Source organism: Pelobates fuscus, chromosome 8, assembly GCF_036172605.1.
Source record: "Pelobates fuscus isolate aPelFus1 chromosome 8, aPelFus1.pri, whole genome shotgun sequence".
NCBI classification, from domain to species: Eukaryota; Metazoa; Chordata; class Amphibia; order Anura; family Pelobatidae; genus Pelobates; species Pelobates fuscus.
Window position 1 is genome coordinate 110,848,682 of NC_086324.1, and position 27,594 is coordinate 110,876,275.

General features: G+C 44.8%; 1 protein-coding gene across 1 annotated transcript in view; it reads right to left on the reverse strand.

Annotated features, from left to right (window-relative positions):
* Positions 1-27,594, reverse strand: part of PMM2 (phosphomannomutase 2) — a 366,613-nt gene that overhangs the window by 195,304 nt on the left and 143,715 nt on the right. Inside the window, exon 4 of the mRNA XM_063428823.1 lies at positions 5,114-5,205. Within this exon, the coding sequence (XP_063284893.1) occupies positions 5,114-5,205 (92 nt within the window). The remainder of the gene's footprint in view (positions 1-5,113; positions 5,206-27,594) is intronic.

The following is a 27,594-nucleotide window of genomic DNA, read 5'->3' on the forward strand; positions in this document are numbered from 1 at the left end:
AATGTGCCCCTCCGATGTCCACATATACCTGGCAAAGGTACATACGGGGGTATTTTTGTACTCAGCAGACATAGCTGAGCAACATATGAAGTATTATACAGTGGTAGTACACATAAGGTTTGCAAAATATACTGTGCAAACTCACTTTGTGTGTCAAAAAGGCAGAAAAAACGCTTATTACCACTACACCTGGTACAAGCTAGCGGAAAAATGATCCCACGCTAAGGTTCAAAATATGCCTTTTGAAATACCCTGGGGTGTCTACTTTAAGAAATGGTAGGCCTTTGTGGGGTAGTTTGAATTTAAAACCTGCAAAGATGCTTGGAAATTGCACATAGGCCCGGCGTCAAAATTCAAAGTTCGGTCAAAACTGATATGGCTTGGTCTCCTATATGGCACTGTAGCTTCACAAAATAGTGCCATAGACATACAATGGGGGTGTCCTTTTACTCAGAAGACTTAGCTGAGCATAATTTGGGGGGTTTGAACTTAGTGGCACACATGAAATATACAAAATGCCCAGCAAAAATGCAATCCGTATGTAAAAAATGCACAAAATTATTTTTTACCACATACTTTGGCATGTAATTGTAAAAAAATGGGGGCATGTTAAGGCACAATATGCACCTTATGAGATACCCTGGAGTGTCTTCTTTTACAAATGGTAGGCCTTTGTGGGGTGTTTTGAACAGTAAAACTGTTATAATACCCCAAATGGAAGCATAGGCTCATTAAATCCGTCTCTCAAAATTCTACTGTGAATACTGAAAAGGACAGGTCTCCTGTATGGCACTGTAGCTTCACGAAATAGTGCCATAGACATACAATGGGGGTGTCCTTTTACTCAGAAGACTTAGCTGAGCATAATTTGGGGGGTTTGAACTTAGTGGCACACATGAAATATACAAAATGCCCAGCAAAAATGCAATCCGTATGTAAAATATGCACAAAATTATTTTTTACCACATACTTTGGCATGTAATGGTAAAAAAATGGGGGCATGTTAAGGCACAATATGCACCTTACGAGATACCCTGGAGTGTCTACTTTTACAAATGGTAGGCCTTTGTGGGGTTTTTTTGAACAGTCAAACTACTATAATACCCCAAATGGAAGCATAGGCTCATTAAATCCGTCTCTCAAAATTCTACTGTGAATACTGAAAAGGACAGGTCTCCTATATGGCACTGTAGCTTCACGAAATAGTGCCAAAGACATACAATGGGGGTACCGTTGTACTCAGCAGAAGTAACTGAACACATAATAAAACTTTGTACAGGAATAGCACACACCAAATTTACAAAATACACATGAGAAGTTCTTTGTTATAAGTTTGTGTGCGAAAACCCCCAAAAAACACAATTTTACTCCAATATTTAGCAGAGGTTGGCGGTAAAATGGCTACGTAGAAAGTGTCAAAACAACCTTAGGTAAATAGCCTGTGGTGTCTACTTTATATAAATATATACTTTTGTGTGGCAATTTTGTTTTCTTTTATGGCTATTAGGCTTACAAGACAAACATACCAAATTCTAAAATCGCTCCACATAAAAAGTTTATTTTACTCCTTGTGCTTTGTGACCTGTAACTACCAAAAAAAACTGAAAATCCCAGACACATTATATATTCTGTAATTCAGAACAACTAAATTAATTTATTTTTAATTACTTTCCTTAACCTGCACTAATTATGTACACATTATTATTGCAAAAACTGTAAAAAAAACACACACAAATTCATTTTTTTGCATATTTCTGTATTTTTTTTTATAATAAATAAGCATATATATATACATGTGTTACATCAAATTAAAGCCCTTTCTGTCCTTTAAAAAACGGTATATAATATGTGTCGGTGCAATAAATTAGTAAAATGCAAATTGCAGTTGAACGCAAATAGCAAAAAATGCAAAAAATGCCGTTGTCATTAAGTGAAAGACAAGCTTCTGAAGCTCTGTCCTTAAGGGGTTAAGGGGTTAAGAATGTCTCTGCCGTTATTACACCGATCACTGAACTTACACGTAAAGTGTCCAATAAGGCTGACACTGCATTTTCCAGATTAAAGACTCTGTTTACATCTGCCCCTATCCTGGTACATCCTCAGCCAGAATTGCCATTTACTGTAGAGGCAGATGCTTCTGATTCAGCTGTTGGGGCTATACTGTCTAAAAGGACTGGACCTAAGATGTTGTTACATCCATGTGCCTTCTATTCCCGCCAGATGTTACCAGCAGAAAGAAATTATGACATAGGGAATAAAGAACTTTTGGCTATAAAAGCTGCCTTTGCCGAATGGAGACATCTCTTGGAGGGAGTCACCCATCCAATTACTGTCCTCACAGATCACAAAAATCTGGAATGTATTCAATCAGCTAAGAGACTGTCAGCCAGACAAGCACGCTGGTCCCTATTTTTCTCAAGGTTTAATTTTTTGATTTCATACCACCCTGGTTCCAGAAATGGCAAGGCAGATGCCTTGTCTAGGATAGCTGACCCCCTCCATACTACAGTAACCAAAGCCACCATCTTGCCTGAGAGTAGATTTTTAGGAGTTACCTTTCCTTCTGATCTAATGTCTCGCATTAAAAAGGGCTACGCTGAAGATCCAGTTTTTCGTGATCCTCCTCATGATCTTCATATGACCATGCTTAATGGGTTTTGGATTTTTCAACAACGTCTGCTTGTTCCAGAATCAGTGCGACTGGACGTTTTACGTCTCTACCATGACTCAAAACCAGCAGGTCATCCAGGAATCCGAAAGACACAAGAACTACTTACCCGATCCTTTTGGTGGTCTAAATATTATGAGGATGTTAAGAAGTATGTGTCCTCTTGTGATGTATGTGCCAGACATAAGACTCCTCGCTCATCCCCTGTTGGCTTGCTTCAGCCTCTTCCTATTCCTCATCGTCCCTGGGGATCTATATCCATGGACTTTATTGTGGAACTACCTCCCTCTAAGGAACACACTACCAGTCTTGTTGTTGTGGACCGGTTAACTAAGATGAGTCATTTCATACCAGCTCGTGGTCTCCCTTCAGCTAAACAGACTGCTGACCTTCTATTCTAGGTATTAATGTAAATCTGTTGTCAGCTTTTCATCCACAAATTAATGGACAGACTGAGCGAACCAACCAGACTTTAGAACAATATTTGCGGTGCTATATTAGTTACCTGCAGGATGACTGGCTGGATTTTCTACCCACGGCGGAATTTGCCTATAACAATGCCCAACACTGCTCCACTTCTCTGAGCCCATTTTTTGCCAATTATGGTTACCATCCAACCTTTCTAGTGAGTCTCCCAATTACTACTTTCATTCCTGCAGTCACTGACCGGCTAACCGCCTTACGAGAACTGTTGAAGAAGACTCTTTCGGAGGCTCAGGAATGTTACAAAAGAGCTGCTGATAGGCATAGAAAGGAGGCCCCAGTTTATCATGTTGGTGACAAGGTTTGGCTGTCAACAAAGAATCTTAAGCTTAGGATTCCTTCTCATAAATTGGGTCAAAAGTTCATGGGACCTTTTGAGATCATCGCTCAGATCAATGCTGTCACCTTCCGTCTGCAACTTCCAGATTCCATGAAAATACATCCGGTGTTTCCCGTTGCACTGCTTAAACCTTTTCATGAAAATACTTTCCCTGGTCGAGCCCTGCCTGCCCCACCACCAGTCCTCGTGGATGGTGAAGATGAATACGAGGTGGAAAAAATTCTTGACTCCAGGATCTTCCGCAACAAGCTTCAATATTTGGTTCATTGGAAAGGATATGGTGAGGAGGATAGACCGTGGGAACCAGTGGACAATATTCATGCTCCTGGTCTTCTTTCCATGCACAGTACCCTGCTAAACCAGGAAATAGGGCATCCAGAGGGGGGGTAATGTGAGGAACTGACTCTGCTGGGTTTCGAAACCTGGTTTACATGCTGCTAAACCTCTTCCTTACCAGTACACCAGCCTGCCTTTTGCAAATTTACCATAGATCTGGTAACCTTGACTCTACAAGCAATGGTATCAGTGACAAGTCTCTTCAGCTGTGTCTGGTCATGTGTCTGGTTCTTGGCCTATAAAAGCCACTTCCTGTCTCTGTACCTTTGCCAAATTATTGTGGTTCCTGTACTCTCTAATCAAGCTTGTTCCTGTTTCTCCTACCTGTTGCTGAATTTGGACCGTTCTGACTTAGCTGCTTCTCCTTCCCACTGACCTCGGCTTGCCTCACAACGATTATCATCTCTCTGTTCCAGTCTCCCATCTCTGCTTAAGACCAGACGGCCACTCAAGGCTCAGGGGCTCAACTACCTGGGTAACGAGTGGCTACCTCTGGCAAAAAAACATTGCTGATCTGGCTACTGGACTCCAAAACTTTGTAACATCAATATCATTACAACCCTACTGATTACCGCTGGAGCTGAATCCCAGCCCAGAGGCACCATCGAAGAGACATACAATGACGACAAGAGGACATCCCTGCACTGGGCATAGGCTGAAGCGCCCACTATGCCTCTCAGCCCACTAGCCTCACTTGTATCCTGAGGGCCCATTCTCAGCTGTTGCTGTATGGACTATATACATCAAGTAACTAATGCTTGCCCATTCATTTAGTCTATAACGCCCCTCTAACAGGAAAAATCCATGATTTTACAAATAGCATTAAGCGAGGCAGCAGTTCCCTTATTTTAATGTCCGCCACTTTACTTCTTACTTTAATTACTACTTGCTCCCAGTGGTTTCACACCTTGTTAGCTACTGTTAGCACAAATCATATACATGTCTGAATACTCTGATGTTAATCTGCTTAGCTTACATACTCTCTGATCATACAACTATTACTTAAGCATGCATACGTAGACTGGCTACACTACTATAGTTTACTCTTGTACCCCTAGCCTGCTAACACTCATAAATATAAAATGTGCTGTTTCATCTGCCATGACATTGTATGCTGTTGAACTGCTTGTCACCGCTGTCGTGGCGTTACAAGCTTATCTTTTATTCTATGCACAAGAAAAATAAAGAATTAAAAAAACAAAAAAAAAAAAAAACTCTCACTCTATACAAAGAGAAAGATGTTAAATACGTTTTTTTGCACATCTTCGTGTGCACATTCAACAAACCTTTTCTTTGGTAGTTTGAGCTTTGCAATGTAGCTTAGACAATAATTGATCAACTCTTGTAGTAAATCTTCTCCCAAATGGGCATGAATGCTCTGTTGGAGGACAAAAATGTGTTCAGTAAAACAGTGTCAAGTGCATCCATTAATTTAAAACAATGTAATAAACTAAATTTGTTAAAGTGATACTACAAACACCCAGACCATGAAGTGGCCTGGGTGCAGTGTCTCAAGTCTCACTTAGTCCTGCAATGTAAATCAATGTAGTTTTTGAAAAACTGCAATGATTACATTAGAGGACTAAAACTGGTGGCTAACCGAATTTACTGACGCTGGACAGATATTGAGCTCTGCATGAGGACATCCAGCATCCGTTAAATCCCCGTAGGAAAGAATTGAAGCTATGGGGAGGGACTATGTGCCACACATGTGCAGTTGCAGCCCCCATTGGAGGAGGCGGAGTACCAACAAAGAGCTGAGGGAGATCGGCGATGGAATCGGGTAAGTGCTAAAAGGTTTTTTTTAACCCTCGCAGTGCGGGGGAGGGAGGTGGCCACAGGGAGCCATAGTGTAAGGAATACAACTTTGTATTCCTTACTCTACTAAATCCCCTTAAAATCACCTTCTCTGTTCCCTTTGTTGTTTTTTTTTTAGGGTGGGGGAGTGTTGGGATGGTAGGACTTAGAATTCTATGCCTACAGGCACCTGACACGTAAATCTAGCCCTGTGTCTGCGGTTTGCCTTGCTGTTGGATTGATTTCAGCTATCGACTGTGAGTGAATTAGATTGCCAACTGAAACTGAATTTTGCTTTAATATCCACTCATAGTTACATAGTTACATAGCTGAAAAGAGACTTGCGTCCATCAAGTTCAGCCTTCCTCACATTTGTTTTTTTGCTATTGATCTACTCATTGTCAAGTTTTAGGTAAACTGTCAACTAAACTGCAATATAACTTTATGAAAAGTTAAGCGTTCAGTAAAATGAAAAAAGCGCAAAGTGATTTAGACATAAGGAGAGAGTTCTTTCCTTCCAGTCCTTTCCAAGGACTTTCATCAGGATCAATACCTGGCAAAGGAGAAACGTTGATCCTATTTTAACCTTGACTCGATAAAGAACTGATTTTATGTAAGACCGTGAGTGTGGCTATCTTTCTACTTCTCTGGATATTTAAAGGGACACTCCAGGCAGCCCTTTTTACTCACCTGGTTCCAGCGCCTGGAGCCTCGTGAAGCCGCGCCCCCTATTTCGTCAAAATTACAAAATAGGCGGGCGCGAGCAGGGAGCAATCAGACGCTTCGCCACACATGCGCACATACTTCATAGGGCGGCATTCATGCCGCCCTATGAAGTCCTGAGCGCACTACCGCGCATGCGTGCGGTGTGCGCGGCCGCGAGCTGAGCTGACTGACAGCTCAGCTCGCGGTCTTTGCCCGCCCCCTCTCCTCTGCTGACAGGCAGGAGAGAGAAGGCGCGCGCACACAGTGCCTTCTCTCTCCTGCACAGGTCAGACATATTTTAATACAGCTGACGTGTACATGGCCTTTTTATGGCCATACATGATAGGAAGTCCCTCTGGTGGCCGTCTGAGTGACGGCCACTGGAGGTATTCCTATCAATGTAAACACTGTATTTTCTCTGAAAATACAGTGTTTACATTAGATTGCCTGAAGAGAGCTATAGATCTCACCTGAACAAGTTGTTCAGGTGACTATAGTGTCCCTTTAACCCCTTAAGGACCAAACTTCTGGAATAAAAGGGAATCATGACATGTCACACATGTCATGTGTCCTTAAGGGGTTAAAGGCATTGCAAATCTCTTCTATTATATATATTGTAGATTGGATAAGCCACAATAGTCCAGTAGACAAGATACAAAGATTTGGCAATTTATATCTATATCTATATATAGTGCCAAATGTTGGTATCTTGTCTACTGGACTATTATGGCTAATCCAATCAGCAATATTGTGTATATATCTATCTCTATCTAAACAAGATAATCGTAATAGCGCTAAATAGACATTCAAAAGGAGAAGAAAAATGGGTAAAACAGTCTCCTCAAGAAAATAAAAAATATTATAGAAATATAAAACTTAAAACAGTGTTAATAATAATAATAATAATAATAATAATAATCAGTGCTGCTCCACACTCAAGGGCTTTTTACCCCAGAAGGTTTCTTTACACACACATATAAATAAAGAATTGAAAAAAGAAAATAAGTGGAGCGCATAAATAATGATATTGGTGCATTTAAAACCACTATACAAAATAAATAATCGGAGCAGAAATATAAAATAGTATACTTAACCCCTTAAGGACGCAGCTTCAAAAACTGGACTTACCCTTAAGGACACAAGCAATTATTGCATTTTTTGCGTTTGTGTTCAACCTCAGTTTGCATTTTTCTTATTTATTGCACCAACACATATTATATACCGTTTTTTAAAGGACAAAAGGGGATTTAATCTGATGTGACATATACATATATAAATTCTTATTTATTATTAAAAAAAATGCACAACATATTTTTTTTTTCCACATTTTAGGCAATAATAACGTGTGTATAATAAGTGCAGCTTAAGGAAAGTAATTCAAAAAATATTCAATTCGTTCTGATTTTCAGAGTACATAATAGATCTAGGATTTCAGCTTATTTTGAAAATTACAGGTCACAAAATACAATGAGTAAAATACAATTTTAAGGGGGCGTGGCCTGGCCGAGTATGGTGCAGGACGCACGGTGAACGAGCTCCACACCCCTGGCCGATTAAAAAGCTAAAATAAGCGATAAACCGGATGGAAATGGTCAGGAATAGGAAGCATCTGGCTCCGGAGTCAGCCACAGACGGCTCCCCACGGCGATATACGGGGCCGATGGACGACTTTGTTGCCATGCCGTCGGATCTCAGAGGGCCTCACCAGGCAGACAAAATGGCGCCTGCATTCCCGAGCTCGGTGAGCACTGGAGAATCCGTGGCGGAAAGCACACAGGCGAGTGACTTAGCCCAAATTAGAGCGGAACATACCCAGATATCAGCGAGGATGCTCTCTAAAGCTTACACAGGTATCTTGGTGCAGGAACTACTCGCAGGCCTCCGCTCAGACATGACCACATTAGAGCAGAGAGTGGACGAAGTGGAGACGGTGGCTCAAGGCTGCGAGGAACAGCACAGGGCAACAGAGGTAGCAGTTACCAGACAAGGTAACATGCTCCTCACCTTACGAAGACAAGTGAAAGATCACGAAAATAGGAGCAGGCGTAACAATATTTGTGTTCGTGGCCTGCCAGAGGCAGGCACAGAACTGCTCCAGACCACGCTAATTGAACTGTTCAAGCAGCTCCTAGGTGCAGAAGCCCCTGAAACGATCCACATTGACCGCTCACATAGAGCCCTAGGGCCAGCGAGGCAAGACAAAAGCCCCAGAGATGTGATTTGTTGCATCTCCACGTATGGACTGAGAGATAAGTTAATGGCTGCTGCGAGAGAGTTACCCTCCATCAGGTACCATGACACAGAGATCTCGCTGTACCAAGATCTATCCAGCCTCATACTGGATGCCAAATGGGCCTTGAGCCCGGTGACTGGCGCACTCCGAGACAGAAGGATCCCATACCGCTTGGGCTACCCCTTTAGTCTTCAAGCGAAGCATGGCAACTCCTGGCTAACGGCCCGCTGGCCGGAAGACATCCCAAGACTCCAGAGGACGCTGGGCTTACCGCTGATCAGAGTGAGAAACTGGATCCTAGATGAAGCCATCACCATGAAAAGGGACCCGCTGGCCCCCACGCACCTGCCTACCACCGCATCCAGTGGGAATATACCGCCACGCAGGAGGGGGGGCCTGGAAGGCCCCGAAGAATAACCTGGTCGGAGCCCAGACGGTGGTCGCTGGGGGACTGGTGAGTTAAATGCACAACTGGGGACACATATGCCGGGGAGCACCTGGGGAGGCCCGAGGGGGGGTACACCCGGGACGCTTTGGGAGGGAGGGGAACGGGCGAGGGGTCCCTCTTGAGGATGTGGACCGGGGCCAACTTGGAAACAGGGGGACACCTCATGGAGCCGGAGAGCCCCACGTAAGGGGCACAACCGATAGAGCACGCCTAAGGTACCGCAGACGGCGATTTGGATGGGGGAATGCGAGCTGTGATTGCTGGGGGGGGGGGGGGGGGAGATATGGACTGGTACGCTCACTACGAAAGGCATTGTGCCTAACTGGAGCACAGGGGACGTTGAAACTGATCCAACCAGACGGTTCCAGGACTCAATCAGGGAGCAGGCTCCAAAACATAAACTGGAGACACCAAACCGCTTTTAGGGGCACGAGTGCCTACATCCCGACTGATCTAGCTGAGACAGTGGACACTGCCTGGCGACTACTGGAAGCAGGCTATGGTAGTGTGACATCGAAGGGGAGGGAGAATTGGCTATAGGGGATATGGGTGGAACTACACAGGCCCTTAGAGGGGTGGCTGAGAGAGGGTCTACTGCTCTGCCATGACACTGGATAGCACAGGGTTTTTTTTTTGGTTTTTTTTTGCAACCCGGAACCAGATACGAAAGGGACGACCGGGCAACACTGAACCACAGCAAGATGACTTAACGAACCACAGACAGGGATGAGATAGGTGACCAGCCGAGGCCACCGACCAGTACACAGGGCAGACGTATAGCGACAGTATCATGAAGCCTCCTCCACCCCCGCCCCCACCCCGAGACGTCAAGGGAGCCCAACTGACCCCCAGCAACAGACATAGCGGACTATGAGCGACGGTACAAAACGGCCGTAGAAGGCTTAACGCGAGAGGGGATACGCAGATGAAAGGACGAGCCCTCCCTCCCCCCTCCCGCCCTCACATGTTCCCGTAGGGGTGCCCTTCATGGATCTCGGGTCCCTGGCAATAACCACAAACAAGCACGCAACCCCATAGCGACTAAACGCTCACGACCTACCGGGAACCTTATGCCTTGGCAATAACGGCCGTGGACTACTCTGATAGGGTGTCCACACGACGCCCCCACCACAGGTGTCGAGTCACCGCAAGCCCACACAGGGCTTGACACACTACTCTTTCCTCACCCCACGCTCCTTACTCGTCTCCCCATCACTTTCCCTCCCCAACATGCAGACTGCGGGGTTGGGGTTTGCCCCGGCGCCTCTTCACCTCTGGTCGAGTAACGCCCGGGGGCTAAATGTGCCCGAACGGAGATCGCACTTGCTACGCTCGCTCTGGGCCGAGAGGGTCTCTGTTGCATTTATACAGGAAACCCACTTCAGAGGCGCTGAGGGCCCAACGCTGCAAGACATGCGATACCCAACGGGGTTCTTTACAAATCACCGGACGGCCAAGAGGGCAGGGAGTAGCGATCCAATTCGCGAACACAGCCCTGTTTGAATGTACAGACACCCTGGCAGACACCATGGGGCGCTACCTTTTTGCCAAAGGCACTATAGCAGGCTGCACTTACACCGTTGCCAGCATCTATGCCCCCAATATATGACAATACAGATTCCTCAGGAAGACGCTGCATCAGAGCTTCCTGATAGCGGCAGGGGACCTGAATGTAGCCCTGGAACCGAGAAACGACACCTCAAGGGGGACTAGTTCCTTCCCACACAGTGGCCTACGAGACATCCAAGAAGCACTACAGGGTGCGGGCCTAATGGATAGCTGGAAAGTACTCCACCCTTGTAGCAGGAACTTCACCTACAACTCCTCGATACACCAATCCTATAGCAGGTTGGACTAAATATCAGTGGCCCAGGAGCTTCTATCCATGCTGCTATCAACGGAGATCCGGCCTATGGGCTGGTCCAACCACTCCCCGGTATCGCCCGAGAGACTGTCAGTGGCGATTGAATGATGCACCCTTGTTCGCGGAACTTCGAACGATGCTAACCCACCTTCTTTGAGGAAAACGAATCCTCGGAGATCCCAGCCCTCACGGTATGGGAAACGCACAAATGCGTAATCAGAGGAAAGCTTATTAAAATGTGCACCCGCAGGCAGAAGGAACAGCAACAACATGTGGCGGACTTGACAACACGGATCGCGGATCTGGAAGATAAGCACAAAGCCACTCTGTCAGACGACAGCTACAAAGTACTTCTGGAGGCCCTGAGAGACATCCTTCACCGCAAACTACAGTACACCATCCGCAAAGCCCACCGCTTTTTCTACGAATACTCGGGTAAATGCAGCAGACTCCTGGCCCGAACGCTCCAAAAAAGACACCGAATGTGCCACATTAATAAAATTACAACCAGAGCTCAAACGACCACACAGCTCCCGGACCAAATTACCTACGCATTCTATGGTTTCTACAAGGAGTTATACAACCTACCATATGAAGATACAACAGACGCAGGTTGCTGAAAAGACATACGAATAGCGACCTATCTACAACAACACATCATGAAAACTCTGAGTCAAGAAGTAGCAGACGGACTGGAAGCCCCCATCACACTGGAAGAACTCCAAGCGGCACTGAAGACATCTAAGCTAAACAAGGCCCCAGGTCCAGATGGCCTACCAGTGAGATACATCAAGGAGTTCGGTGAGGTGCTTCTACCCAAACTCCTGAATGGTCTGAACTCCCTGCTTGACGGAGGCGCATTCCCAAGGGATGCCCTATCAGCGATGATCGCCGTCATTCCTAAGGAAGGCAAAGATCCTACCAAATGCGCGAGTTATAGGCCAATCTCACTCCTGAATGCGGACCTGAAACTTTTTACGAAGGTTCTTGCAACACGCATAGGAGGAGTCCTGCCAGACTTAGTCCACCCCGACCAAGTGGGGTTTATCCCAGGTCGGGAAGCACGGGATAACACCATACGTGCTCTAAATGTCATCAATGCAGCGAGGCGCTCCACACAAAGGATTCTCCTGCTCTCCACTGAAGGCCTTTGATCGGGTGGACTGGCGATACATGACAGCGACTCTACAGGCCATGGGTTTCGGCCCACATCTAATGGCATGGATTTCCTCACTATACACGATCCCATCGGCCAGGATCAGGATCAACGGAGCACTCTCGGAAGCGGTACAAATACGAAATGGGATGAGGCAGGGGTGTCTGCTGTCCCCCCTTCTGTTTGCCCTCTCCTTGGAACCTTTCCTGGGGACGGTCAGAGATGACGTGGGAGTGGGGGGATTTACCCTGTGGACAGGTACACAAGGTGGCCGCTTACGCGGACGACACGCTATTTTTCGTCAGCGAACCAATGGTCTCCCTCCCGAATCTGCTAAGGGCCTTCGCTGAATATGGACAGGTCTCCAACTTGAAACTAAACACGGATAAATCTCTACAGGAGAGGCGATGACCACTCATCTCAAAAAGCAATACGCCTTTACGTGGTGTCAAGCTAAACTCAAATATTTAGGCATCTGGCTCTCGGCAGACCTGACCCAGCTGTACACACACAACTTCGCACCGTTGTTACTAAAGTTGGAGGCGGACCTAGCGCGATGGGCTAGTCTGTGTGTCTCATGGTTCGGGAGAATGAATGCAATCAAAATGAATCTACTACCCCGACTCCTATATCTCTTCCAGACTATCCCAATTAACATACCGGGGACCTTCTTCCGAACCATAGACACGGCCATTGCTAGATTCATATGGCAATCTAAAGCGCCCAGGCTGAAAAGATCACACCTCCGACTGCCTCCGACTGCCCAAGGTGGAGTGGGTCTCCCATCCATTCTGGATTACTACAGAGCAACGCACCTACACCGAGTAGTAGACTGGCATGTGCCTAAAACCTGTAAAAGCTGGATACACATGGAACGAAGCCAGATGGAGGGGTCGATCCCGGCAGCGGTGTGGCTGAGGGACCCGCCGACGGGCGCGCGAACCCGAATCCACCCGCTCATTGGAGCGACCCTAAGAATCTGGCACTCAGCCAGGACTAAACTTACACTATCTACCAACCATGCCCTCTGACCCCGATCACGCATAACCCAGACCTGGCCGGGGGCCTTACACCTCGGGATATCAAGGCCTTTGGAGACTCAGACTGGACATACATGCACCAGTGGTTCACGGAACACTCGCTGAAGCAACTACAAGACCTGCTGCCTGACAAGACACCAACGGGCTTGGAGAGATTCCGATACTTCCAGGTTAAAACCTACTACCAATCCCAACGTGGGAGACATTTATTCCATAGACCCCTGACAGAATTAGAAAAATTCTGCACGAAGCACACACACGTGATCAGAGGTTTCTCGACCCTCTACACGATGCTCCTGACCTCAACTCCGCCTGAACCCCTGAAACACATAGCGCGCTGGGAAGAGGCCACGGGAGTCACACTGTCGGTCCCCCAATGGACGTAAATCCACATGCTAACACACCAAAGCTCTATGTGCACCAAACAACAGGAACTAAACTATAAACTGCTGACCAACTGGTACAGGTCGCCGGTAAGAATACACAGAATGATACCGGATGCCCCAGCGACCTGCTGGCGGTGCGAAGGCGAAGTGGGTACGGACCTTCATATATGGTGGTCCTGTAGTGAAATAGCCCCATACTGGCAGCAAATCCACACCCAGATCAAGGAAATCCTAGAAACGGACCTCCCGTTCCAGCCCCTCCAGATGCTTCTACACCACACCCCGATGCACCTCTCAAAATTTTTTTTAAAATAAATAAATAAATAAATCGCTCACCAAACACCTGTTAAATGCAGCCAAAACGCACTAAGATGGCGGACCACCCGAGTGCCCACCCTCCAGCACTGGATGGACAAGGTTAAAGAGATCCACGGAATGGAACAACTCACGGCCTCACTCCACGGAACAACGGAACACTACCTGAAAACCTGGACCCCCTAGCTCACGTTTATCTCCGGGAGACCGGTCTGAAACGGCATGACACCCGGCCATGGCCGGACGGGCAACGCAGACTGAGGCGGGGCTCGGATTGCGGAGACGAGCTTCTGGACCACGGGTGCAGCCGGACGGATTCTCGGTGGGTGCGTGGGGGCGCCTCAACCCCAGAGGCAGCGATACCAACCTAACCTACCCTATCCCCCCTCTTCCCTTACCCCCCTCTTTCCCCAACGCTTTATATTCTACCAATTTTTTTCGACCGAAACACTACCCACCTCCATGGATACTAAACTAGATACCTCACTTACTGAATATACCACTGCTCTACACCCGATGTAGGCCGCACTACCGCACCTGAAAACAACACTTATACCGGATTGACGACATTGAGTCACACCCACTCACAGCAGATCACGAGCCCTCTAAAAAAAAAACCACTTCATGTTGTTAGCACTGCTACTTAGACTCACAATGCCTACTCTTATGCTATACTAACTACTGAAAATCTGGCACCCGCATAAACATGTAGCACCTGTTACGATACAAAACGCAAATGTTATATTTGTATTAACATGTACACTGTTTACTTCCTCATAAAAGGGAATATGACAAAGAAAAAACAAAAGAAACACAAAGTATCTCTTCGCTTACACGGATATTAAGCTTACACTGTTGAAAACCGCTCATTGTCTGAACTGCCTTTTCCTTTCTGTATTGTTCCATATAAAAATACAATAAAATAATGATTGACAAAAAAAATAAAATAAAGATTGTCGAAAAAAAATACAATTTTAATGTGGAGCTATTTCAGAATTTGGTATGTTTGTCTTGTAAGCTTAATAGCCATCACAGAAAGCAAAATTGCTGCACAAAAGTATATATTTATATAAAGCACACATCACAGGCTATTTACCTAAGGGTATTCTGACACTTTTTACGTAGCCATTTCGCCGCCAATCTCAATGCTGAAAAGTGTAGTTAAATTGTGTTGTTTTTTTTTTCTCCAGATTTCTAACATACACACATAAAACAAGGTTATTTTAATGTGTTTTTCATAAAGCTGATGTATACTACTGCTGAATTTCTAAATATTGTGTTCAGCCATATCTACTAAGTAAAACGATACACCCAATCTATGCCTTTGCAACTATCCTGTGAAGTTACAGTGCCAAAAAAAAAAAAGAGACCTGACCATTTCAGTTTTCACAGTGATAAATTTTGATAGATGAATTTGATGGGTGCAAGTCTTATTTTGGGGCAGTTTGACTGTTAAATTTACCCCTCAAGGACCTACCATTTGTGGAAGTAGACACAGTGTATCTCATATGGTGTATATTATGCCTTAACGTGATGGCATTTTTTTTTTAGCAGTTTATGTCCAACTTTGTGGTAAAAAAAAAAAAGTTTTGCATTTTTTTTTTTTTTTTTTACATACACATTAAATTTTTTCTGGTCATTTTTCAAATCTGGTATGTGCCACTGTGATCAAACCCCCATAATTATGCTCGGCAAACTATTCTGAATAAAGCAATATCCCCAATGTATGTCTTGCCACTATCCTGTGAAGCTACAGTGCCTTAAAAAAAGTCCAGACCATTCCAGTTTTTTACAATTAGAATTTTGATAAATGGATTTGATGTGTATATATCACATTTTAGGGCATTGTAGAAGTTTGACAGTTAAAATTACCCCATAAATGCATACCATTTGTGAAAGTAGATACCACAGGCTATATCATATGGCATATTTTGAACTTTATTATACAGTTATTTTAGCACCAATTTCTTTCAAATTTTATTGTATAGTTTTAATTTTGCATTTTTATACACACGTTGCATTTTAGTGGTTAATTTTGGAAATTTGATATATGCTACTGTAAATTAAATCACTAAATTATTCACAGCTATATTTCCTGAGTACAAAATGACTCCCTTTGTATACCTTATCCAGGTTTTTGTGAAAAAATACAGGGCTAAAATTATATCCGGCCCAGTACAATTTTTCTTAAAAATGGCAAATTGACAATGGGTATTGTGTTTCATATTGGAGCATTTTAGTCGCTCAGATATTTAAATTATGCCACCAATGCATACCATTTACAAAAGTGGACACCGTGGGGACTCTCACATAAAATATTATAAGTTTTATTGAAGTGGCATTTTACCATTTTGTTTCAAAGTTAGTGGTATTCATTTTTCTTTTTACATACACATAGTATTTTTTTAAATCTCGTGTGTCCCACTGTCATAAAATTATCTTAGCTGTACTCAGCAACATCTTCTGAGTACAAATACACCCCATATGTATATCTTTGGAAAGTAGCGATCTTAATCTTAATCTTAATCCCAATCTAAATCCCTAATCCTAAACCAAGCCCTAATTCTAAACCAAATCCCAATCCCAAATCAAACCCTCTATCTAATCATAAACCTCACCACAATCCTAACCCATATCGTAATCCCATGTGGAACACTAATTATAACCTTAATCCTACCATTAGCAATAGTGTTAAAATGATTCCCCCTGCTGGTGTCAGCAGAGGAATTTCCTTGCACCAGATCACTTGAGAGAATGACTGTAACTGAGCTTGATCGCTTAGCTGCAGTGTTCTTTGTGGATTTAAAGGGCTACATGCAGTGCTGATTTTCAGCACTGCATGCAGCTTATCGAAAAGCCTGGGGCCACTAAAAATGGCCCCAGGTGACAGAGGGGAGCCCTGGGTTTCTTTTTTTTTTTTACAATGTATTTTATTTGTCAGTTTTCATACATGAGAAATACGTAACATCCGCAATGGCGGAGGGGGTACAGAAAAGAAAAAGAGAGAAAGGGAGGGGGGGACAACGATATATAACACATCGATATTTATACAGAGGTAAGTTCAAACAGATTTACATAGTTACAGTTATAGGTACATTTGTCTAGTTAGCATGTATAAATCGGAACATATGACATTTTTAATTGTTTATACCCATATAACGTTGTATGCGTTAACCTTGATGCATTCAGTCCTAACTGGGTAGTGGGGGAGAGGAGGGAGAGGGGGTAAAGGGGGATAGCAGCAACAATCAAGCTTGTAACCTCTATGTCATCCATGGGGTTGGTAATAGCCTTGAGCCCTATTAATGGTGTGAAATGCTGGTGGTTATTGTGTGTGAATGATATTTATTGTTATCATTTTTTTTTTTTTTTTAATTTCGTGTTTCTCCTTGTCTATATTCCACCCATCTATGCCAGCGTGTTGTATGTTTGGCTTGGTTATCAGTTAATCGGCTTGCCATGCATTCATATGTGTAGGTTGAATCTAGCCTACTCAAAATCTCTGGCAAAGTGGGCGCTTGTGTAGATTTCCATTTATGGGCTATTGCAGTTTTGGCTGCTATTAGGCAATGAATCATTAAATAAAGTTCATCATCAGGGAGGGTGTCCGTGAAGATGTGGAGCAAAAAGCACTCAGGGCTCATTTGTATCCCGATCCCTAGATTGTTGTGTAGGAGCGACGCTATGTCGTGCCACATTGTGGTGATATGTGGGCACGTCCAGAATATGTGGTAGAGGGTGCCTTCCTGATTCTGACATCTCCAGCACACATTTTTTTGTCCCAGGGTAAATATGGGCTAGCTTGGTGGGAACCAAGTACCAACGCATAATTAATTTGCAATAAGATTCCCAGTGGGTGAGACTACGGGTGGCCTGCTTTGTTTTCTTTTGGGCACGGTTCCATATTTCTGTCGAAAAACATTTGCCCATATCTAATTCCCATTTTGCCATGTAGGGTGGCTTGAATTGCGCGTTCTGGAAAAGCAGTGTGTTGTAACACAGAGACAGTGCTTTAGCCATCGGCAATTTCCCCATGCATTTTTGGATGAACGGCGGCAGCAGTGCGGGCTTCTCGAACCGTAGCCCGCACTCCTGCGCTATGTTCCTAATTCGTAAATAGGGGAACAGTTCTCGTGGCGATAGGTGATATTCCCTAACTAATTCGGGGAATGGTTTGATACCTTGGGGGGTCAGTAGGGAGCGCACAAATTTAATTCCCTGTCGTAGCCACGTGTCCACTTGGAGGTTAGTCGTTCGGGCCGATAGAGCCCGCAGTGGCGCCGCCAGGAGTAGGTCGTTTTGTTGTAAGAATAGTGGGGTAGATTGCTTCCATGTGCGGAGCAACGTCTCTGTGGTCGGTAGGGGGGGGCTTCGGTCCGGGGAGTCGAGCTCCCATCCAAAGAGTAAGCGGGATCGTGCTATTGTGCATTCACGCATTTTCCAGCGCCAGCCATACCGGAGGAGATGCCCGCTCAAGTACCGCAACGCCCTGTGCCAATATGGATGCTTTATAGTATAATTTTACGTTGGGTATGCCCAATCCGCCCTTTGTGTATGATCGCCACATCGTTTTTTGTGCTATCCTCGGTGGTTTTCGTTTCCAGATGTGTGCGTTCATTATGGCTTGAAATTTCTGTAAGATAGGGTTGGGGATTGTGATAGGGAGGGTGCGAAAGAGGTATAATATGTGTGGTAGTATCATCATTTTTATAGTGTGAATTCGCCCCAACCATGAGATCTCTTTATCTTCCCACTGTTTAAGTTGTTGCTCTAATTTGTTGACAAGCAGTAAGTGGTTTTCTCTAATTATCGCTGAGTGTGAGGTTGGCAATTTAATGCCCAAATATGAAATGGAGGTTGTTCGCAAATCGAAATGATATATTGATTTCAATAGAGTAAGGGTGGAGGATGGAATCCCCACCGCTAGTGCCTGTGTCTTTTTAGCATTGTTTTTATAGTAAGACATATTTCCGTACCTGTCTAGTAACGTTAGCAGGGTCGGTAACGTAGTTTCCGGGTGTGTTAGAAATAGGAGGACGTCGTCCGCAAAAAGGGCTATCTTTTGGACCCCTATCGGCGTGTCTAGTCCTCTAATTGCAAATGTATTCTTTATATGTCTAATCAGGGGTTCCATGCATAGGATAAATATATGGGGGGATAGAGGGCATCCTTGCCTGACGCCATTCGTAATTTGGAAGGAGAGTGACAGGAAGCCAGAATTAAATATTTTAGCTGCAGGTTTGGAATATAGAACCATAATACAGTTCAGGAATTCCGTGGGAATCCCCATGTGCAACAGCACCGCCTGCATATATGTCCAATTTAAGCGATCAAATGCTTTTTCTGCGTCCAACGCTAAAAGTATGCCCTTTTGGTTGGTAGATTGAGCCCAGGAGATTAAGTTTAAGAAGTGGCGTGTATTATCCCCTGGTTGCCTGTTTGGGACAAACCCTGCTTGTTCAGGAGAGACTAAATCTTGTAGGATGGGTTGAAGGCGCATAGCCAACAATTTGGCATATAATTTTAAGTCTGCATTAAGTAGCGAGATCGGTCTTAGGTTGGCGCATTCGGTAGGAGGTTTTCCAGGTTTAGGGAGCGTAACTATATGAGCTAGCAGCATCTCCTCCGGTATGGACCCTGATTCCCGAAAAGAATTGAAAAGATTTGTGAGGTACGGTGTCAGAAGGGGTTCGAATGTATTTGGGAAGCTTGCGAATTGCGTTTCGCACCTCATCTTCAGTGAAAATGGCCGTCAATTTGGAGCTGTAGTGTGCAGTCAGGTGTGGGAGGTTAGCCTCTTTTAAGTAGACATCTATCTCCATCTCTAGTGGCTGGTGAAGGTTATCGTCCAATGTGAGATTGTATAGCTTTTTATAAAAGGCTGCTAGTTCATCTACTATGTCTTGTGGGTTAAATAGTTTCGCACCTGTAGCTGATGTCATGTATGGGAGTTTGGATTGGATATATTGGGATTTTAGGCGTCTTGCAAGCATTTTGCCTGCTTTGTTCCCCTGCATATAATAGGAGAGTTTCAGTTTTCGTAAATGTCGTTCTAGGGACAATAACGACAGCGCATGTAACTCGTCTCTCGTTCTTTCAATTTGTCGAGAGAGCAGTTTGGATGGCCTGTCTAGTGTTTTGTGACGTGTAAGTAGTTTTTCATGGTCGGTGTATATCTTTCGCTTCTTTATTGTTCCTGCTTGGATTAGGAGACCTCGCACTACAGCTTTAAGGGCCAGCCATTTAGTATCAATGCGCGAGGGGTCATTTACATGGTTTTCGTGGAACATTATGACGCATTTACGAAGATTGGCGGCGATATCGCCACCAGCTATGAGGGATTCGTTCAGGCGCCATGTGCCCCGCCCACAGGCCGGATACATGGCCCCGAACGTGACAGTTATTGGGGCGTGATCAGACCAAGTTCTCTCTCCTATGTGCACTGCTACAAGGTTCGTAAGGGATCTCTTGTCTACCCAACACATATCTATACGGGAGTATGTGTAATGTACCCGCGAGAAATAAGTGTAGTTTTTCTCCTCCGGGTATAGAGCGCGCCAAGTATCATATATATCATTCTTGTGTAATAGTGTACTAAGATTATGACTCATAGTAATGGACTGTTGAAGTGGGCGTTTATCTGCTATTCTTTTGATGTCTAAGTCTGGATCTAATATGCAGTTGAAGTCCCCAGAGATGATAGTGTGGCCCACCCGCAATTTATTTATCTTGTTTAGCGATTTCTTTATAAAAGAGATTGGGGAGTTATTGGGTGCATAGATGGAAGCAATCGTGAGGTGCATACCGTTCAGTGTGCCTACCACGATGAGGAGCCTGCCTTGTGCGTCTGCGTAGGTGGTATTTAGTTGGAAAACCCAATCAGTGTGGAACAATATGGCTACGCCTTTGGTTTTGTTAGGCGAGAGAGCATGGTACACTTGGGGATATTTGGAGGGTAGGAAGGTAGGAGGCTTTTTTATACACGTGTGTTTCTTGGACACATACTATTGCCGCCTTAGATTTATGTATATCTTTGATCACTGCACTTCTTTTGTATGGACTGTTTAAGCCGTTTACTTTCAGAGATAAGCATTTAAACTGGCATGCCATTAGTAGTGTGTATTTGGATTGGGATGCTTATTATAGGTAGATCTGTCACCACTCGGGGATGCAGTCTTCCGGAGGTTCAACCAGGCATTGGACAGTTTAAGGTGGCGTGGTGCCCGGCAGGGCCCTCTAGATGGACAGGAGATCGCTGCTATCGGGGTAGAGGTTGAGAATGGGGGTCGAACAGGGGGAGAACAGAAAAGAATAAAAATAAGTATATACAATGTCTCTCGAACCCGAGAGAGTAACAAGGGATACAATGGGGAGACTTCCCACTCCTCGTCCATTGAAAATCCCATCTGTGGGTCGTGCGGAGCGGTTCCGCACCCGGGCCATATGGTTGTTGTTTGTCTGCGTATCGATAGTTTCTGTCGGGGGGGGAGCGAACTTGCGGGCAGCAGCCGACTGATAGCCTACATTTTTCACAGTAAGGGCGATGAACGAGAAAGTGTCACCCAAGAAACCTTGGGTGTTTGGAGATATAGCGTAATTAGTTCATTATCTAGGTGTTATTGAGTAGTAGCTACTTTTTTCTTTCATATAATTTTTTTTTTTTTTTTTTACTATTATTATTATTTTTTCCTTCTCACTGCGCTCTATCACTTCGGGAAGGGACCTGTGATATTTACAACTACGCGTTAGCAACCTGAACTGGAGTGGAAGCATGAATGAATGTGACGAACATAATTAGTAGTTCACAAACAACCGGAACAGATGGTGCTAGGCTATACCTTATTGTCATTGGCATTGTAGACGAAGGGTATAACCCTGGTGCAGCGTAATTTAATCAGTGAAGTAGATTAAATTTAAACAGATAGGTAGATTTAACTCTGTCAATGACACCTATTGTAACCTTGTAGACATTATTAACAATCCATTCGCGACATTGCTTAGCGCTGAGAGTAGTACAGTCACATAGTAAATACGAACATTGGAATTAAGCATATGCAAATTCTTAACTCTAAACCTAATAAGTTATAATTTTTTTTTTTTTTTTTTTAGTTTTTTTTTGTAGTTTTGGTCCGCCTGCGTTCTGCTATTTCGAGAGGGGTCATGTGATGGTTAAGAGCATATTGTAGCAACCTAAACCAGAGTGTGATAGCATAAATAAACTATGGCAAGCATAATTGGTTAGTCCCCAGCATCCTTGTGATGTCGTGGCTATTATCCAGTAGCAATCAGCAGTGTGCATTAGGGGTACATCACCCTGTCGGCGGAATCTAAACAGTTAGGTAGGTGCGAATATGCTTAAGACCCTTATTGTAGTTTTGTGGCTACTATTTAAGAGCGGCAACATTTAATACAAAGAATATGACAATCACATGGTAGTTGCCAACAATGGACCTAAACATATGTAGCTTTTAAACTCTAAAAATAATAAAGTGCGTTTTTTTTTGTTTTTTTTTTGGCTTTTGTAAGTGGATATTATATATATATATATATATATTTTTTTTTTTGTGCTTAATTTACTGCTTTAATACCCTTATATAAATACCACTTCCAGTCGTTTGTAGTTGTCGGTTACTTCCATCTCAGCAGAGAAAGAATGAAGAAGGAGCATAGAACAGCAGGAACAGTTTGCGTGAGTCCATATGATGATCTGGACGCATACAGTCTCGGTCAGTTGGATAGGTAACTTGTGGTATTGTGAATTTGCTGGTGACAACGCGTTCAGAAGGCCGCTGTCCCCATGTCTCCTATAGCAGGGTGGAGGACCCACCATCTGCCAGTCCGGACGAATCGTCGACGGTGAGGGTGTTATAGCTGCAGGGGTAGAGGCATGGCCTTGTGCATTCCAGAGGCCCCATTTTGTGAGCGTGGCCAGTCCTCCTATTGGGTCTTCTATAACAGTGTTCCCCAACCCCCGGGCCGCGGACCGGTCCGTGGATCAAACGGTACCGGGCCGCCCAGGGGTGTGCGAGCCTGCCGGCTAGTGCAGGGCTGGCATTGCCCAAGTGCCAGCCCTGCAATGTGCCTGCGGACCGGAGGGGAGATCAGAGATCTCCCTCCCCGGTCTGCAGGCACTGTGCTGACAGCCGGCAGGGGAGGGAGTGAGAGAGGACCCGGGAGCTCTTACCTGCAGCTCCTCCGGGTCCTCCTCTCGCGAGATTTGGAGCGTTGCCGCAGTAACCACGGCAACACTCCAAATCTCGCGAGAGTGAACTCTAGCCCTGTAACTGGGCTAGAGTTCATCTCACCACCGCTGGGACCACCAGGGATTCCCCACCGGACCACCAGGGACTAAGAAATGTCCCCCCTCCTCCCAGTAAAGGTAAGAAGGGAGGGGGGACATCAATATATTATATTTAATTAAATAAAAAATATATAAAAAAGCCTCCCTACCCTCCTTACCCCCCATACACACACTACACACATTGCCCCACAAACACTGCCCCCATGCACACACTACACACACTGCCCCATACACACACTACACACACTGCCCCACAAACACTGCCCCCATGCACACACTACACACACTGCCCCACAAACACTGCCCCATGCACACACTACACACATTGCCCCACAAACACTGCCCCCATGCACACACTACACACACTGCCCCATACACACACTACACACACTGCCCCACAAACACTGCCCCCATGCACACACTACACACACTGCCCCATGTACACACTACACACATTGCCCCACAAACACTGCCCCCATACACACTACACACACTGCCCCACAAACACTGCCCCCTCATACACACCTGCCCCACAAACACTGCCCCCATAAACACACTACACACCTGCCCCACAAACACTGCCCCCATGCACACACTACACACACTGCCCCACAAACACTGCCCCATGTACACACTACACACATTGCCCCACAAACACTGCCCCCATACACACTACACACACTGCCCCACAAACACTGCCCCCTCATACACACCTGCCCCACAAACACTGCCCCCATACACACACTACACACCTGCCCCACAAACACTGCCCCCATGCACACACTACACACATTGCCCCACAAACACTGCCCCCATGCACACACTACTGGCGCCATAACAGAGGGCAGAGGAGACTTGTGATCGGGCACCAGAGAGAAGGGGCACTGCATGGAAGCAGAGGCAGCTTGGGACAAGGTAGGTAGGAGACTGAAATACAGCCTTGAGTTCCCAGCCACAGAAACTCCCCCAGTCTGTGACTGGGAAAGAAGCTGCTGAGTATAGGTGGTGTTACATCAGCATTAGTCTGCTGGTGTAACACTACCTACCTATCCTGTCTGTCACATACCCTCATATGTACCCCATTTTTATTAACTCTCACATGAACATGCTATATACATTCAGTCTGAGTATGTGTGGGACCCTGAACCAACAATTTTGAGTCTATGTCTTTATGTGACTGTGTTTGTGATTTTCTCACTATGTATGTGTCTGTGTGTTTTTTTTAATATATGTGCTCTTTTTTTTTTTTGTCTTATTAAATCAAAACAAGCGGGCCACGGAAAAATTATCAAACGTTTACCGGTCCGCGGCGATAAAAAGGTTGGGGAGCACTGTTCTATAATATGGAGCTTGTTATTCCTCCACACCAGAAGTTTGGTGGGGAAGCCCCATCTGTATGCCTGGTCGTGGTTGCGTAAGGTTTTAGTAATGGTGGAGAATTCCTTTCTCCGTGCCATTGTTAGTGCCGATAGATCGGCGTATATCGAGATGTGGGTGAATGGTTCCGGCAGCGTCGGTTTTGATCTGGCCGCCTTAAGTAGAGCATCTTTAGCTCGAAAATAATGGAAGCGAGCTATAATATCTCGTGGTACTTCTGCTGCAAATCTGGGCGGTTTTGGGATGCGATGGACTCTATCCAGTTCCCAAGTAGTGCCTTGTAAGTCGGGCACTAGAGTGGAGCAAAGGTTTTTAATGTAAGTAGGGATCTGCTCTGGTGTGATGGCCTCTGGGACCCCTTGGAATCTTACATTGTTCCGGCGGGAACGGTCTTCCATATCCGCCATCTTCTGCCATAGTTTAGTGTTCTCCTCCTCTAGTTTCTGCATTTTGTCAGCTAATGTGTTGTGGGCTGAGCATAGATCGTCAGTCTTTCTCTCGACTTGATCTGTGCGGTCTCCCAGTTCCTCCAGTTCCTGGTGAATGCCAGATATGACGGTTGTAAAGTCTTCTTTAATGGTAGCCCTCAGGTCCATAAGCATGTGTCTCAGGTAATCCTTAGTTATGTGATCACCATCTGCTGCTTTTTGCAGGGGCGCCTCGGAGTTGTTGTCAGTCTCAGGAGACTGGGCTCTGCTTGCGGCGCCATCTTGGGCCTGTTTCTGTCGGCCTTTTATGTGTGGCCGGACCGCGTCCGTTAATTTTGTTTGTTTAGAGGGCGACATGGTGTTTCTCCAAACGTCCCCACTTGATTTTGGATCTGAGGGTGTTAGTAAAATATCGATTAGTCGCATGTTTGGCCCGGGCTGGTACGGAGCTCCTACTCCATGCGACCGTCCGTGCCGGAAGTTGGAAACGCCCCCGGGAGCCCTGGGTTTCTAATGATACCTGGGTTTCCTAGTGTGAGCAGGGATTTAACCCTGCTCACACTGCATTGTGCTCTATGGGGATTTAAATCCTCATTTAAACAGCTGCATGCCGATCTCAATTTGAGCTCTGCATGCAGCTCAATTGTCAGTCTGGGGGTATTTAAAAAAAGACCCCAGCTGACAGAGGGGAGCCGCAGGTTTCTAATGATACCTGGGTTTCCTGGTGTGAGCAGGGATTTAACCCTGCTTACACCACAATCTAAATATAGGCATTTAAATGCCTATTTAAGCAGATACACGCCGTGCGACTTCTAGCACTGCATGTAGCTCATGAAAAAGGCTAGGGTCACTAAAAATGTCCCCAGCTGATAGAGGGGAGCCCCAGGTTTCCATTGATATCTGGAACTCCCTGGTGTGAGCAGGGATTTAAACATGATCACACCAAATTGTAATAGTAGGGATTTAAATCCCCATTTAAATGCTTGTTTGCAGCGCTTACTTTGAGCTCTGCAAACAGTGTGTCGGTCAGTCTGGGGCCACTAATTCTGGCCCCAGGTGAGAGATGGGAGCCCCATGAATCAAGTGACTTGGGGCTCATCATTACCAGCAAGGAAATAGACCCTGCTGGACAAAAAACACTGCATGACAGAACGTCCTTAAGGGCAGGATGAGCATGACGCGTCCTTAAGGGGTAAAGTTGCTTTCTCAGATGCGATTCCAAACAAGGCAGATAAATGAAAGGTAAAAAGGATAAAAATATAATAGTATAGCAAGGTTGTGTAGTAGTATATATATATATATATATATATATATATATATATATATAAAAAAAATTCTAGTCTGATAATTAGTGCATCAAGTTTATTTATACATTAATTTTAAAATCTCTTGATATGAGGCTGCTTACAATATGAAAATAGGGGAGTGTCTGCAGGCTGCAAGCACTGCTACTCACAAAAGCCAGGTCTTTGTTAACAAGTGGAGCAGGATGGATAGGGGAACCCAAGGTCTCTTATCAGCCACTGTAATATTCCTCTCTCCAACTTGATCAGCAGCTGACAGTATCCAAATTGAGTTCGCCACAGGATTCAAGCTCTGTCCACTACGTGACGTCATTGCGTTTCGCCTTCGTCAGGAGATTAGGTGCATATCGGTCATCAATTAAAAGAGCAAATTTAAGTCCAGTGCTCAATCTCCCCCCAAAACCTCTAATTGGTTATTAGTCAAAGTCTTGCATTTGCATAATGTGAAACCATACTCAAATTCAAAGTAAATCAGACAGATAGTCATCTATATTTCCACTTGTGCATTTAAAGGAAAACCTTAACAACTACACAAACTGCAATGTATAGCTCTTAGTTTGGCATACTACAAATACATTACAATGTATTATAAAACAGACAATAATTATGCATTTTACAAGCCCTTGTTCCGATGTTTACCATTGTTGATTTTATTATTCTCTAGTGAACTTGTTTTTTGCAGTTTCTATTGTGCTACCTTGAGACCTTGATCGGCCGGTCTCTAAGGCAGTAGGGACATTGGGGTATATACATAGGGCTATTCTAGGTGGAGCTGTCCGGTCTTTCAGGCTTGGACCCCCTTGGGAGTTATTCCTTCTTCCCCTTTTTTTCCACTATACACTCTCCTCTGTCCTTTCGATTTCATCTGTAGCACATTATACTGCCTTTTTGGCTTTAGTGATTATCTGCAGAGTCTAGTACATTTTGCAATGTGTCTCCATTAGTAATTTACTTTGTACAGAGCAAGATTGTTACATTTACCGTATATACTCGAGTATAAGCCGACCCGAATATAAGCCGAGGCCCCTAATTTTACCCCAAAAAACTGGGAAAACTTATTGACTCGAGTATAAGACTAGGGTGGGAAATGCAGCAGCTGCTGGTAAATTTCTAAATAAAATTAGATCCTTAAAAAATTATATTAATTGAATATTTATTTACAGTGTGTGTATATAATGAATGCAGTGTGTGTATGAGAATGCAGTGTGTGTGTATGAGAATGCAGTGTGTGTGTATGAGAATGCAGTGTGTATATGAATGCAGTGTGTGTATATGAATGCAGTGTGTGTGTATGAGAATGCTGTGTATGAGTGCAGTGTGTGTATGAGTGCAGTGTGTGTATGAGTGCAGTGTGTGTATGAGTGCAGTGTGTGTGTATGAATGCAGTGTGTGTGTATGAGAATGCAGTGTGTG